At 46.4% G+C, this 16,633-nt stretch overlaps 1 protein-coding gene across 1 annotated transcript in view; it reads right to left on the bottom strand.

Moving 5' to 3' along the window:
• The window catches only part of DNAAF8 (dynein axonemal assembly factor 8), a 111,013-nt gene that overhangs the window by 37,548 nt on the left and 56,832 nt on the right, over positions 1-16,633 (bottom strand). The window contains exons 17-21 of the mRNA XM_058035841.1: positions 10,728-10,947; positions 8,769-8,875; positions 5,739-5,869; positions 4,326-4,470; positions 1,118-1,246 (exon numbers count right to left, since the gene is read on the bottom strand). Of these exons, the coding sequence (XP_057891824.1) occupies positions 1,118-1,246; positions 4,326-4,470; positions 5,739-5,869; positions 8,769-8,875; positions 10,728-10,947 (732 nt within the window). The remainder of the gene's footprint in view (positions 1-1,117; positions 1,247-4,325; positions 4,471-5,738; positions 5,870-8,768; positions 8,876-10,727; positions 10,948-16,633) is intronic.

Here is a 16,633-nt window from a genome sequence, read left to right as displayed (position 1 = left end):
TGTCCCTTCCCTGAGGTAGCTGGAGACTGTGTCCTCTGGTTCTGTCAGAGACCAACCCCACCTGTGTGCAGCCTCCCTTCAGGAAGGTGCAGAGAGCAATGAGGTCACCCTGAGCCTCCTCTTCTCCAGGCTGAACAGCCCCAGCTCCCTCAGTCGTTCCTCACAGGGTTTGTGTTCCCAGCCCCTCACCAGCCCCTTCTCTGGATGCACTCAAGCATCTCAACATCCTTCCCAAACTGAGGGGCCAGAACTGGACACAGCACTCAAGGTGTGCCCTCACCAGTGCTGAGTACAGGGGCAGAATGACCTCCCTGCTCCTGCTGGCCACACCATTCCTAATTGTTCCAGGTTGCAAGGCAAGATGTATTCTATCACCATCTGTATGGCAGATTATCTTTGTCAAGTGGGCAGTTTGCCTTATCTCTCTCTGAGTGATCACAATCACTCCTCCCTCGGGAGGGGACATCTGCTGATATTGAATGTCACTGCATGGCTGATAAGAACTACAGCATCCCATTGGGAGATGTGAGCCCAGAGGGAGGAGCCAAGCATTGCTACCCAGATATAATCTGGAGATCCTGGAATAACTGCATGGCTCTCCACTGGATTCCCCAGAGGAGCAGCAGCTGCCTCTTCTTCCACTGGATCTTCACAGGAAGACTACACCCTTTTCTACAAGATCCTGCTACAACAGAACCACCCCTGACACTGCAGGAGGACTGCAGCCACATTTCCAATGGGACTGCCACCAACACCCTGACCCACAGGGTGTCAGGTTGGGTTCTGACTCTGTCAGTGTTGTTTTAATTTACTGCAGTGTTTATTTTATCTTCTTATTTTCTTCCCTACTAAAGAACTGTTATTTCCTCCTCCCATATTTTTTGCCCTGAGAGCCCCTTAATTTAAAATTTATAGTAATTCAGAGGGGTGGGGAGGGTTCACACTCTCCATTTCAGGGAAGGCTCCTGCTTTCCCTAGCAGATACCTGTCTTTCCAAACCGAGACACTAACGCAGGCCAGGATGCCATTGGCCTTCTTGGCCAGCAAGCAGATGAGGTTTGAGGTCCCTCCCAGCCCAGAGCATCCCAGGTGTGTGCCCCTGGAGCCCCTGACGTACCCAGGCTGAGCAGCGCGGCCGCGGCGTACGGAGCCCCGTGGAAGCACAGCGATGGCTCCTGTCCAGCAGCTGCAGGGGGGAGGCTGTGCCCAATGCCAGGGCCTGCCTCTGCCAGCTCCTCCATCAGCCCTGTGCTCAGAACAGCAGCAAACGTGAGCAATGCTGAGCTCTGCTCAGCCTGACATGAAAACACTCTGCTGTTTCAGTCACTGGTCACAGTTCCGCTACAGACTGAGCTTACCTGAGACACCAAACTCAGCTGAACCATCCCCTCTTCCCAAAATCACATGGGCCACTTAAAAAGGGGCAAGGAGCTCTTGAGAACTGAGGCTGGCCCACAGCTTTCTCTGGCTTTTTCAGCACACCCAGTTGTTTCTATCCCCTTCTAACTCTGCTGGGAACTGAAACGTGGAACAAGTGCACAGATGCTGCCACAGAGCTCCTGAACTTGAATAAATATCTTAAATAAGGTGGTGTCCACTAGGAAGAGTCCCAGATCTGAGCCCAGTGCTCACGTGGAGGCCCTCAAGGTGTCTCACACTTCCAGGAATGAGGCCAAAGTCCTGCACCCCACAGGGCCCGGGAGGAATTGCTGGGGTGACAGACCTGAACAGAGACATCATGTTCTGCTCCTGTGATTTCCAGTCTGGAAAACATCCCATTCCACGCCACTTTTACAGACACTAAGTGCTTAAAGCCACAATCTCTCAGCTCCCATTCTCCCTCTAAAGAGCTGGGCTGTGCACAGGCAGTGCATTAAGGTGTTGCATACAGTACATTTCCACAACAATTAGTTCAGCCTTCTGTAATAATGTTTCAGGCCACAGTTTTAAAGGCTTGTTATTTTTTAAATTACTTTGTACACATTTGATTGCTTCCTACCATACAAGCCTGTCAAAAATTCACTGTAGTGGAGCATGGGAAATGGATTATTGGTGTTACAGGCTGATGGCAAAGCTTGGATGTCAAATGTACCACTGACAATCACCTGCTCCTCAAAATTCAAAAGGCATGAGGCACCAAAAATGGGTCACCACTGTCCCAGCAGTATTGCCTGTTGTTTATTCAAACTCAGGGCATGGCAGAAAGTAAAGCTTGGACAAAAATGTGTGGTGTTTGGACCTCAGGGCACAGATCCCACCAATTTATCTGCTCTGTTTCAGGAGTATTTGTCAAGTTTTAACTTGCTTTGAGAATTGAACAGCATTCAAGGCCCTGAAGGGGAAACTGCTTTTCATATTAATTACAAATGCAGAATTTCTTAGTGAGGTATTTACCCTACTCCAATCTCAGTGCTATTCTGCACTTCCCAGATGCCAATCCAAAGCTTGTGGGGAAAGAATATCAGCTTCCCCTCTCCAGGGCTCTGGAATATGGACTAAGGTGTCTTTCTGCAGTACAGGACTGATGAAAATAGCACAGAACACATGGAAAGAGACATGTGCAAAATCTGTCACAAACAAAGGGAAAAACCCTGAGTTCTCTAGCATGAGGGATAATATTTTATATATTTCTAGTGGAAATTTCCCCGTGCAAAACATGAACACAAAACATCATCTGTGGCACTGAGGGAAGCTGCAGAAACTGCACTTTTTAATGAGCAACTTTCCCTGGGTGCAGAGGCAGCAGGTGACACGGGGCTGTAATTACTGTGCCATGATTAATCCTCTGTGTCTGCACATGTTTTCAGAACATTCTGTGATAGTCTCAGGAGAAAAAGCCCAGGACTATTTGAATTGTCATTGTTTCCCCCCCTTCCAAACCTCTAAATGTTCTTTCCTATTGTGGATAAATTAAAGGAAGCAAATGGGCTGGGGATGAATGTCTCCATCATGGGCTGTGTGGGATGGTGCTAATGGAAGGGTCACCCACAGTGATCCCTCCTGGGAAGAGCCAGGGCACGATTTCTGTTCCCTCCTGACCACTGCTGTTGCCTCTGATCTTCCCCACTTGAGGTCAATGTCAACTGATCCTTAAGAAAACAGAAACTCAAGTAAGAAGATTTAAGGCAGCAACTTGGCTGGGTTTTGGCAGTCCCTCCACAGAAAATGAGATACTTTGGGGTGCCTGGAAGTCACAAGGATGCAGGTCTCAGAGCTGAGGTTGATAGGATCAGATGCTGCCCTCAGGTTCAGTGGCACAGCTGGATTTTGGCCACCCTATCTCTCTGGGCAAAAAGAGTTTCTGAGAGGGGACTGAGGCCATAAAATCCCAGCAAGAGCTGGGAGGGACCCACAAGGATCCTTGAAATCCAACTGCTGGCCCTGGGCAGGACAGCCCCAACAACACCTCCATGCACTGGGTGTGAGATGCCAAAGTCAGGCCCAGCTTTGAAGTGTCCAGGGACAAGGCTCACAAATCCAAACAGGAGGTTACAACCTCACATAAAGGGAAAACATCTCCCATAATGATGGAACAAAGGTCTGGGGATGCAGGAGAATTGTCACGGACATCTTTTATGAAAAATCCTTTCCTTAAGATTTTTTCCTTCTGAGAAGCTGGGAGGCCTCAGGAACAAAATGTAAACATTGATTATCTGCTGCTGTGGAATGCAACAGGTGCATCTGGGATTGGTCTCATGTGGTTGTTTCTGATTAATGGCCAATCACAGTCAGCTGGCTCAGACTCTGTCTGAGACACAAGCCTTTGTTATCATTCTTCTTTTTCTATTCTTCGCCAGCCTTCTGATGAAATCCTTTCTTCTATTATTTTAGTATCATTTTAACATAATATATATCATAAAATAATAAATCAAGCCTTCTGAAACATGGAGTCAGATCCTTGTCTCTTCCCTCATCCTTGGACCCCTGTGAACACTGTCACAGAGAATCTCTGCCCTTGCAGATTTTCAAGACCTGACAGAAAAAAAGCCCTGAGCATCCTGAGGGAATTCATTGCTGATGCTCTGCTGAGCAGGATGTGGGATGAGAGACCTTCTGAGGCCCCTTCAACCAGGAACTACTTGGTGATTTTAAGTTCAAGAGGACTCCAGAGCTAAAGATCAAACAGCTGGCAAAGGCCAGGCAGCTCTGTTGGATGTGCAGCAGTGACTGATTCACACCTTGGTCTGGAGATTCCTACAGCAACATGAGCAGGCCTTGACATTCCCCATAAATATTCCCTGCACTGCACAGCTGTGGTTGCACTGCTGATGTGGAACCCCCTGCAATGCAAACCCTCCCTGGCAGGCTGCTGGGCAGGGCATTACCTGTCAGCAGGGCAGGGATGTGATGAGTGGCATTCTCCCTCCTCAGCAGCAGCACCAGGCAGTGCCTGCGGGGCTCGCCAGGGACCTCTCCTCCTGCAGCACCAGCAGGTGAGCCTGAGCTCTTGCCAGGGCAGAAGACAGCAATCTGAAATAATGAAGGGCAGATTAGACTGCTAAATCCACATGTAATTACTATAGGGCTCAAGCAAATAGATAAATTACAATGGCATAACAAGATCCAGCTCACTACTGAGCCATAGGAACTCCAATAGCTGGGTGCTCTGCGTCATCTTTTCCTGAGACAGAGAAACTTAATTTAAACTCAGGGAAGAGGCTTAACACAAAATCATCCTGCCCTGCAGCTGGGCTGGGCTAAAACCAGAGCAGTTGTAACTCAGCTGATAGGTGGTACCATCCACCATAAGTGGATGCACCATAAGTCACTCTAAGATTATCTGGAGTCTCAAATGAAGGGATGATATTCACATTGGAGCAGTGGTTGCTGCTGTTAACTCCTTAATGGTCACTTAGCAACATGCTCCAAATATCTGGCTATTTGGGCTGTAGTATTCCATAAATAGGTTTCATTCATTCTACAAAATATTATGGGCAGAGACATTGTTATTCCTTAGGCTTGATCACAGAACAAGCAGAAAAGAGGGAATTTGTAGAGTTTGATTTGCAAACTTATGCATTTCCTGACTGACATAGCAAAGAACCCTCAGAATGATGACTTGAAGTGTGGGGTCCATTCCTTTGTGAGAGAAGGTGTCATATAATTCCTGTGGGATTTATAGTATAACAAGGGCAGCACTGGACTTCTTGCATATGTTAAGTTTGACTGCAACCTTGTACTTGTGATTACTGCTGTTTCCCGAGGCTGACTTGTCAAGATGCCAAGTGCACTTTCCATCAAACCTATCACCATGTTAGTCAGAGCTTCAAAGAAAAAAAAAGTTATTTTTGAAAGCTCTTTTTGAGCACTGAAGTAGGGGACTTCATGCTGTAAGGCCCAGAGGGACTGTGAAGCACATCACCAAATATGAATCTGATAGTGAAGACTCTTCTCCTAAACTACCTTTGCACATCAATATTTGGATCATGGGGCTACTGCCAGCTCCTGATTATTCTGACATCAATGGCAAAATTCACATTTGTTTTAGTAGGAGCAGGATGATGAATTTACACTCCTGTTCTCCATGAGAGGCCAAGGCTTTGTAGGGTTTTCCTGCTAGGGAAAAAGCCAGCACTGAAAGCAGCCAGAGCTCACTCACAGGAACACAGAGAGCTGGGAAAGAGGGAATGGGTGTCCTGCAGCACTCACAGGAGGAGTGCTGGCACCATCAGCTGCAGGGCAAGGGGTGAGGCAGGGCACAGAGGGCACAGTACCTGCCCTGCTGCCATGCCCAGCATGAGGCCCTGCTGTGCTGAGAGCTGCAGCTGCCGCAGTCCTTGCAGCACAAAGCCCCGGCGGGCACAGGCGGAAAGCACGGCCCCAAAGGCACACGGAGGCACCACAGGTGACACCAGCAGAATGATGTCCCCTAGATCAAAGAAAGGGCAAGAAAAACAGCATATTATTGTCACAGGAGCTGTGGTGTCAGTGCAAGGCAGCTCTCAGAGCAGCTGCCTCCACCTTGAAGCAAACAGCTGCATCCTGAGCAGTGTTTTATGGTTTGTTTGCTGCATCCAGCTCATCATGACTGCAATCCAAGGCCAGCCCAGAGTGGGAAAGCTTATGGCATCATCAGTAATATCTTTGTGAATCATCACGAGACGAGCCAGGCTGTCTCCCCAGGTCTGGGAGCTGCTCACAGGCAGTGTGTTGGTGCTGGTGCTGGCTGGGCTGTGGGAGCTGTCCCCAGGCAGCCCCCAGCACTAAGGGCAGGACTGAGCCTTGCAGGCCTGACCACGCTCTGACTGACCAAAAAGGGCAACAAGAACTACTTGTTCTTGCTCAATTTGTTCACTCCAAAGAGCATGAAGCAGCTCTGGCCACTCCTCTCTGCTCTCATTGCTCTCTGCTGTTACTGGTGGTCCCAACAATCCTGCTCAGCACCCTCTTCTGCTTCCTGTTGTCCTTCCTTTGTGCCTGCCTTTAATCTTCATCCCAGACACAAGTTCCTGAAGCTCTGGACCACCTGTGATCTCACCTTTGGTTTGGTACCCTCTGGGGCCTCTCAGGTTCCTTGGACACCATGGCAGTGGTACCAGCCTGCCCTGTCCCACCTGATCCTCTTTCAGCAGCTCTGGCTGCTCGAGCTCTCCCTGAGTCCCTCATCCCAGTACAAATGAATGTAGACACAACTGGAATTCCCCTTGGGTTAGAACTTTGGGTTTTTAGACTCCTGTTCTCCAAGCTGAATCCCAGACTCCCTGCCAATCTTGAGCAAGCTCAGGAGGAGCCTCCAAGGCCTCCTGAGCAGCCCCCCACATTTTAAACAGTGTGAGACAAGCTCAAAACTTTTCCCTGAAGCCTCTGATCTGCCTGAGCTCTCTGTTTTTACCATGACCTCCATTACTACACTTTCTCAGTTCTAACACAGCTTTTTATCCCTCACAATGTATATTCAGATCTCCATAAACTGCCAAGAGTGAGCTCTGAGCCCACTTCTACATGGGTTTCCTCTGTGCTGCCTCAGTAATTTCTTGTAGCTTTAACTAATAGATTTAATGAGATTGGAGCATTTTTCATTGTGTCCCAGTTGATTCTGAGGGTAGGACAGTAAATATTTCTTTTTATTCTAGACATTGTGATATGGATATCTGTCCTGCCAAGGCTCAGCCTGGTTGTTCAAAGCAACAGCACCAAAACCTTGTATTTATCACTAAGGATGGGACAGGCAGGATGGTTCTTTGCCTAAAATCTCTGTTTGGCTTTATGGCTTTAACACTGGATTTTAACCATATTCATGATATGGGAGCTGTCAAAACCTAAGATTGTTGGTGGGAAGATTTTGGTTCTACTCCAGTTGATAACACTTTAAAAACCATTTTTTTTGCACACACATGTCCCAAATAATCAAGAATATCTGCTTGGGTCACCAAAACTCTGATTACTGAGAAGGGGCAGGTCTGCCTAGCTGCAATACCTCTGCTCTGCATGGATAATTATCTGCATGGATAATTATTCCTGTCTCCAAGAGGAGCTGCTGGAGACCACAGGGAAGGAGTCACTGAATGTTTCTTTTCCTGAAAACCCCAAGGGTGTTTGCTCCCAGAGCAGAGCTTCAGCTCCTCTTGCCAGAGCAAAGTTATCTGAGGAGCAGAGCTTGACAGTGACTTCTGAGGCTCCATGCAGATGGAACGTGGTGTGGTGGAACTCAGCAGCCCACAGCAAATGTGAATCATTAAGGGCCATAAAAGGAAGGGGAGGCAGCAAATGTGACTCATTCCATCAGTAGCCACCAGCTGCCATCAATCCCAATCCCAAATAACAGAGCCAAGGGCTGCCTGCCAAACTACCTGAGTTAACATGAGCCAAAAGATGAAAAACTGGCTCAAAATTGGTTTTTTCCTTTCTCCCTTCTCTATTTTCCTTCTCTTCTACTCCTTTTTCATCTTTTTGCCTTATGCTTCCATCCTTTTCTCATGGATTCTTTTCTTTGGCAATTAATTCCCCATGCCTTCTTTCCCTGTCACTCCAATCCTGCTTTCCTTCTTCCATCTCCTCCCTGAGAGCTGCTGAACTTCTGCTCCCCTCTGCTCTCCCTTCATTTCATTCCTGTGAATGAAATTCCCACTTCAACTGGGCCAGCAGGAACCAGCCAGGAGCATTGGCCAAAAGCCCCCTGCCCCCCAGATGGGCTGGGCCAGGCCCTCTCCAGGGGATGTTGAACTTTCCAGCAGGAGCCCAACACATTTTAGCCTTGGCAGGTGTCCCCTGGATATTGCTGGTTAGGTTTGCTGCTGCTTAGGTACACATTCAGGGGCTGAACACTGCTCCTACAAAGGGAAAATGGGGATGTGAGGTGATAACCCATTGATATTAGTCCCACAAATTGCTCTCCTTCTCCTTTCTGACTGTGGTCAGTCCTGCCCTAAACAAAGCCTTAACCTTTTAATTCCCCTGATTATAAAATTCAGATGATCTCTGATCAATGAACCAGCAGTTTAAGGACTCTGTTAGCTCTTCATGTGACTGTTTCTTTGTGCAGAGATTTCCTGTGAAGTGTTTTTTGTTTCTTTTTTCCCCCTTCAGTGACATCCAAGCAGCCCCCAGGACTCCAGCAGCTGCTCCCATGAGGAAGATGAGGTGGTGCCACTTCTGTGCTTCATTTCAGGCAACAGCATCCCACTAGAAATTCATTCCTGCCTCCAGAACTGGCCAGGTCACAGCCCTGAGCAATGCAGAGGCATAATTGCCTTAGCTGGGCTGGAGTAAAGTGATGTTATCAGTGAAGGAGAACTGTAAACCCTCAAATTTCATTTCCTAGCACTGACCTTTGGTAGTTGAGACAAGCATGGCTGGAGGTCGAGGCAGCATCAAGGCCTGGAGGTCAACTTTTTCTTCATCTGCTCCTGCCCCAGCTGGGGAAGGTCTCTGAGAGCTGCAGAAAAATGATAAATATTAAATGAAAAATATTAAAAGGTTCTGACTCAAACCTACTTTCTGTGACAAATCCAAGGCCACAGAAGCTTCTCTGGTAAAACTGCTTTACTGGAAAAGCCATTTCAATCCCTTGTCCATGACATGAGCTGCATCAAGGTCTCTCTGACTGAACATCTTTTCATATTACTCCCCCTGAGGCTCCCTGTGTTCAATTAAAAGTAGCTAATGCAAAGTAGTCAGCTTGGCAAAGAAATCTGGGAATCAAGAAATATGTCAGGCTGCACTAGCAGAGCTTTTCCCACCCACAGACACATCCTAGTTGCTATTCACTTTGGGTTCTTTAGGCTGAGTTTAACCAGTTTGAAGGGTTCGTGTTAGGCAACAAGCATGATCCAGTCTGGCAGGGATGTTCCTGCCAGAGAAACTTCCACAACATTCCTGCACATCCAAAAGGACCCAATCAGGGCAGGGTGAACAGAAGGTGTGCTTGAAAGCCAGGGACTGTCTGGGAACAGTTTTGGCTGGGACTGTGAGCTCAGGCTGCTCAGGCAAACCTGCCTCATCCCCTGCCACCAGCACGGAGCTGGCTGGAACACATCCTGCTTGCTCACTCCCAGGAGCCTGGAGCATTTGCAAGTCTAATCTGAAAAGGGCAATCTGAGCTGCAGTTTGTATTCCTGTCTCCCAACAGACCAAATTACCAGCATTAGGAGAAAGACAAGTGCATTATTTAGGAGGTAACACTGCTCCGGACTGAGTTATACCAGAGGAGCAGAATTTATCATCTTTGTAAGAGGAAAATGCATCCCTGTGGAAAATAAACAAATAAAGACAATGAAATTCGACCAAATTGATTTTTTTTTGACATCTTAAACATAAAATGGTGAGAGTTTCTGGTTGTAGGTGGGAGCAGAGCTGAACTCTGACACATAATCCTGCACAGCAATCCACAGGTTAATTCCACATGGCCCAGCTTTGCCACTCACAGAAAGCACTGACAGCAGTGCAGAGCATCTCACCTCCGGCCTGCTGCCTCTGACTGTGCCACCCTGCCCCCAGAACAGACAGCATCCCTAAAAACCTCTTCAGAAGCTGCAGGTCTGAGCCTTCTGCAGCAGAGTTTCTCATGCACTTCAAGGTTTATTAGCCACCCCTCATTTTCACACTCTTGTCTCATCATCCTCCAAAGAACCTGTTCCTACTGAATCCCTTTATCAGTTGATAAATAGGGCAAAGCCAGAGGTTTCCTAGGAGAGGGTCACTACTGGCACACAACCTTGCAGCTCTTCTCCAGCACCAGGTGTCCAAATCTTGCAGCAAGAGTGTGAATTAGGGGCCTGGATACCAGGGAGCAGGGAATAGGAAGCAACTGCAACTGTCCCACACCTGACACATGTAGGAGCTGAAAGAACAGGAGCTGGAGCTGTGCCAGGGCAGGTTTAGGTTGGAGATCAGGAAAGGTTCATCCCCAGAGGGTGCTGGCACTGCCCAGGCTGCCCAGGGAATGGGCACAGCCCCGGGGCTGCCAGAGCTCCAGGAGAGCTTGGACAATGATCCCAGGGATGCCCAGGGTGGGATCGTTGGGGGGTCTGTGCAGGGCCAGGAGTTGCCCTGGATGATCCCTGTGGGACCCTTCCCACTCAGGATACCCCATGGCTCTATGATCTGCTGCAGAAGAGAGAAGGATTTCTGCAGACTGCACAACTGGCTTGGAAATGCACAAGTAGAGGGATTGCTCCCCCTGCACCCCCGTGCTGCAGGACCCAGGACACACAGATCTCTGAGTGCCTGCCTGCCTGCAGGGCTCACTGCCTGTGCAACAACACCTCCAAACCGTCCTGGGCCATCACCTGGACGGCGGGGGCAGCACTCCAGCAGCTCTCCCTCCGAACCACAGGCACAGCTCCCGGTGCACCCGGCTGGCCAGGGGCAGGGACACGACAGGCTCCGCCCTGCCACAGCCTCGGGTGATGTCCTGCAGGATTCCGTGGGCTCTGGGGCCTCTCACACCTAATGCCAGCACTGGGGGCACCTTGCCAGGTTCTGAGGTGTAGGAGGAAGGCAGCTTTTCTGTGGAAACAAACACTTGTGTGAGTAAAACATGGAATAACCCACCCCAAAGTCATTCACTCTTCACTCCACTTAAGGGCTCTTTCCAGATCTGTCAGAGGCAGACTTCAACAAAGGAACCATCTGGTTACCTGCCCTGGGATCCATCTCCTGGTTACCTGCCCTGTGTCACAGACACGTTTTATGAAAAATCCTTTCCTTAGGATTTTTCCTCCTGAGAAGCTGGGAGGCCTCAGGAACAAAATGTAAACAATGATTACCTGCTGCTGTGGAATGCAACAGGTGCATCTGGGATTGGTCTCATGTGGTTGTTTCTGATTAATGGCCAATCACAGTCAGCTGGCTCAGACTCTCTGAGAGTCAGGAGCTTTTGTTATCATTCCACTTCTTTCCTTTCAAGCCTTCTGATGAAATCCTTTCTTCTATTATTTTAGTATAGTTTTAATATAATATATATCATAAAATAATAAATCAAGCCATCTGAAACATGGAGTCAGATCCTTATCTCTTTCCTCATCCTGGGACCCCTGCAAACCACCACATCCCTGGGAATCCATCACCTGGTTACCTGCCCTGGAAATCAATCACTTGGTTATCTGCCCTGGGAATCCATCTCCTGGTTACCTGCCCTGGGGGAGAGATGCTGACAGCACCTGTATGTGTTTACCCAATAGCAAACCTGAGGTTATTCAAGGCAATCTCTTGAAGAGAGGAATTGTTTGCCTCATGTTTGCTGTGAGAAGTTATTCCAGAGCAGGTGATGCACTGGAAGTGTGGCAGGAGTTGGAACTTGGTGGTCTTCAGGGTTTTTTCAGCCAAACTGACTCTAAGCCAGCATTTCAAGTTCCTCTTGTTCATCACCACAAGGAAGGCTGGGGGATTGAAGTGCAGGACAAGAACAAGGGCCTGAGGAAAGGGATGGTTTTGAAGGGCATCACAAAATGGAAATCTGGGGACTTCTTTTTAACATTATTTCCTTCTGGATTAAATACAGATTTTGTACAATGCTCTGAGGTCCAGGCAAATATTTGATTTGCCACCTTTAATTTTCTGCCAAGATTTGAACCCTGACTTCCCTTATTTCTCTCCACAGCTCTTCCCTATGACTCTGGCAAACCTTTCTCCAGCACAATTGGGGCCAAGGAAGTAACCCAGAAAAAGCAAATTAAATTTGCCTCCTTTCCAATTCTTACTGCAGATGTCAGAAAATGCAGCAAGGTGTGTGATTTTCTTCCCTTAGGTTTAAAAGCATATACAAATGTACCATTTCTTGCATGAGAATCAGAAGGCAGAAAACAAATCTCCAGAGCAGGTAGATAATGGAGCAACTGGCTGTAAATATTTAAAATAATAATTTTAGAGTTATCAAGCTAAGGCTAAAAATCTAATTTACAAACTTGCACAGTAATTCTCAGCTCAAATGAATTGTCTCTTCATATGAAATGTCCTTAAATAATGGTGCATGGTACAGAGCATTGAAGCAGATCTGCTGCCTGTCAGCTCCTAATGACTGCAGGTTTTATGGTTTTCTTATTCATCTCTGGAGCCCTCCTCCATTTCTCCAGCTCTCACCAGGAATGTGTTCTGTGCACAGCACCCAGACAGCTGCAACTGCAATCCCATTCCTAGGGCAGCCTGCTCCTGCTGCTTTCAAATGCAAAAAGGGAGAGAGGAGACTGGAGAATTTTCTCTGCTTAAGCTGGTCTTCATTCCCCTTCTGCCAGAGGAGAAGGAAGCCCATTTCTCTCCCTCTCAGCCTGCCTGTGCCTTTTCCAGGAAACATGGATTGTCTGTGACATGTCTGAACCTTCCAGAAGAACTTCCTGGCTTAAAAAGAAGCACAAGCCACAAGCAATCTCTAAACTCTGCAGCTAAGGGCACACCTGTTGCTCTGGAATATCTAAATTTTATTGTGCATTGGTTGCAGCAGCAACCAATAATGTTCCATGATGCTTTCAGGCAAGCTTCATCATCTATGTTTCTCAAATAAGAGAAAATAAAGATTTGAGTGGTACATGCCAGTATTTGATACATTGGTGTGTGATGTTCAACACTTTGTGATTTGAGTTCAGAGCCCCAGATTGTTTATTTACCTTCTCCTGCTGGTTTCCCACCTCAGATGGGATTCTATTAAATAATGTGGCATTTTGGTGATGGTTTATCAGCTAATGCAATTACAGGCCAGATAAATCAGTACTCCTGAAGTCCCATAGGCAATGAGATGGGGGACTTGTGGAAAAGGAAGGCTGGAATTTCTGCAGCTAAAACCTTCAGGAGTATCAGTGGGGAACTAAGTGATTTTATTTAATTCATATGAGCCTGACTGTCGACGGAAGGGAACCAGGACATCATTTTGATCATCACAGGCTCGATTTTATTGATCAGTACGGCGGGTTAAATACAGTTGGTAATGAGCTTCATGCATATTGCAAAAGTTGAGCTCAGGATTGGTCAGCTTGCATATCAGCATCTACGCCTACTTCTACATTCCTATGGTTCTACTTTTGATACTTTCTACATATTCTTAGGATGTATTCAGGGCTAATCTCAACTCCCTATCCTCATGTTGCAGCAAGGTCGCTGCTGACTCTTCCTTTCAGCTTGCTGACTGCTGACTTTTCTCCTTCAGTTTAACCAGTGGCATTATATCAGTGTGGCCTTTCTCAGCTAACCAATTATTAATAATGCTCTCCACATTTCCCCCGTTTTCTTCTTGTGCAAGGAGATTAGTTTGCCATGTTTTTGCTATTGTACGGCTGACCATGTTTTGGATACAGTTAAAGATACAAGGCAAAATAAGCAAAAACAGTAAAATTACACCCAGCAATCCTATAGCATAGATCACAAGGTTCCTCAGCCACGGTCCGAGTCCCAGGCCTTTAAGCCATTCGTCAATTCCTAAACCGTCTTCTTCCTTAAGTTTGTGAAGTCCCTGTTGTAACTCTTTTATCTTAGTGTGAATGGACACTGAATGATCAGACAGATTCATGCAACACATTCCCTCGAACTCTTCACATCCATGCCCTTGTGCTAAGAGCAAAAAATCTACAGCAGCTCTATTTTGCAAAACAGCATGGTTAACACTTTGCACATCTGCAGTTAACATGTCTAGAATTTGTGATGTCTTGTTCAGCTCATTCTTTGCCCAGCATCCTAATTGTTTTGCTAAATTCATGGCTTTATTGGCAGATCCTCCTGGTAAGATAGTTGAAACCACCACCTGTTTGAACGTGCCCCAAAATCGTGGATCTCCTATCTTGCTGCAGTCTAAGTCATGTATGCTACGTTTTCTCCTGTTTGAATTTTGACTCAGCTGCATTAGCAAGGACACATTAGGATGAAACAGTGACAATTTTCCCAAAAAACAGGGTCCACCCTGTGGTTTAGCTGGTATACCATTCCATGCCCTGTCTCCACAAATCAAAAATATTCCTGTGGGTAATTTCATTGGTGCTGTGATATTTGTGCCGTTACATTGACTGTAATGCTGTGGAGAGAATTCACTCACATTCAGGGATGAATCTAGGGTGGCCCATGTTTCTTTAGGTTGGTTTAAATTCTGAGCACCCGAAAGTTTGAAGCTAAACCATCCACCAGCTGTAGTGTTAGATATGCTGGCATTTGTACTTCCAAAAAGATCCAATTCCTCAGGAGGAGAGTGCAAAGAGGTGTTAAGTGATTGGATTAGTAAGCATTGACGATAGCCATCACTCTGACCTGCAGTATACCCTTGTTGCACCGGCAATGTGATGTTTGACATGTTAGACATACATAAGGTTTGATTGTTTATCAAACTGCAAAATTCTCCAAGAGACCACACCGAAAGTCCCACCAAGCATGTTCGAAATGGGTTAGTGACTCCTCCAAGACTAAGACAAAGTGATGATTGGTTAGTTTGATTAGCAAGTGTTACCCATAAATTTTCCCTTGGTTGACTAAAGTGTGTTACTCCTACTGCTTCACTTGCTACAGCATTGAGCAGTATTACAAAAACAAACCTCATTTTTCTTTCTGCTTGCGTTGTTTTTTCTTTCTTCGCTGTCTTTTCCCTGGTTTGCTAGATTGTCTATTGTAAGGCTGAGTCAATTCTTGAATATACTGATCTAATTCTAAATCAGCATCCTTGCTCACAAGTATAGCACGAGGTAAGTTTGAAGGCAAATCAGCTTTGCAGCGAGCTGCTATGATACGTGAGGCTCTAGTAATTTCAAATATTCTAAGGTTTTCCTGTAACTTCCACCTAAGATATGCTATAACCACTTGTTCTGCACTCTCAAAGAGCTGTAATCCTGTCCGTCCTGGCAGGCCAGTACTTTGTTCAAGAGCTCTAACCCAGATATGATTTCGAATCCACTTTCCAAAACAAGATGTACACCATAAATATCCCAATGACTTCTGTGAATACCAATAAACCTGATTACAATCTGCACAATGCAAAGCTACCCATGCATAGCATTTATCTTTATCCTTTTTGCAAACATAACAAGGAAGCGAATGTAAGTAAGGACCAGTATAAAATTGTGTATCTTCAGCCCAAAGCAACCAATTCAATGGTGGTGATCGCAAAGCCTCTTCAGCCTTTTTACTATATGAGGCTAACAGCTCAAGGTCTTTCTTTAACACCAGGCGTATCTTATTTCGTAATCGTAGTTCTTGTTCGTTATCCTCCTCAACAACTATATCCTCCCGAGGGTCCCACAACAGTAAAATTGTTCTAATCATAGAAAATTAATTAGCAATCACTGGTACCCCTATTCAAATGAGTTCCCTTTTTTGCCTTCTTTTTCTTATCTGTCTTCAATCTTGCTGCTCCTAATTTCACTGGTCCTGCCACTTTCAAACTTAATTTTTTCAACTTATCAATGCAGCAATCTAATGCTCTATCAGGATCCCCTTGGAAGGGTCCTACAACTGAATGCTGTGTTAAAGGCACTAATTTCCTACACCTTATGGAAACTATACGTGATTTACTTTGAACCTTAATTCTATTTACAATACATTGTATTTCCCATCAATAATAAGCAAGAACCTTCTGTTCAGGAGACTCATAAAGATTTAAAGCTATATATGCGTTTTGCCCCGTTTGTCTCCTTAATTCATCTTGCCAGCTTTTTCCCCACATGTGCTCGTGTTCACAAGTATGACACCACAAATCCCGTAATAATGATTGTTCTATCCAAAAAGTTCTTTTACAACCCCCACAACGTAGAGCTATCCAGGCAGCACAATGTGGATTGTGACAGTCAAGGCAATGTAGTTTCGCTGGATCTGTTAAATGAAAAGTTGATAATGAGTCAATAAAACCAATCAACTCCTGGGCTGTCCGATAGTGACGTGTCAGTGCTCTGTCCACTGCTTCCGAGTACCCCTTCAATTGTAACAGTTGTGGTTGTAGGACTAGAAGCAGTTTCTTTCCCAGTCGCTCCTTGTCCTCCTCCGTAAGGCGATCCACCAGAGGCTGCATCAAAAACAGGTTTAGTCCACTTAGCAGGCACCCACAAAGGCCCTGTAGGTGAGGAAACACAAAGATACCCCCGACCCCAATATAATACTTTTGCAGGTTTTTCCCATAATCCTGTACTCGGGTTCTTATACTTAACCCAGACCTCTGTTTCCTTAGTATTTTCCTGACCTGACCTTGGATGATGTTTCATTGCAGGGGGGGTATCATCTTCCCCAAAAATGC

The sequence above is a fragment of the Melospiza georgiana genome, chromosome 16 (genome assembly GCF_028018845.1).
Source record: "Melospiza georgiana isolate bMelGeo1 chromosome 16, bMelGeo1.pri, whole genome shotgun sequence".
NCBI lineage: Eukaryota > Metazoa > Chordata > Aves > Passeriformes > Passerellidae > Melospiza > Melospiza georgiana.
The sequence above is the reverse complement of the archived record's forward strand: the minus strand, read 5'-3'. Positions and strand labels throughout refer to the sequence as shown.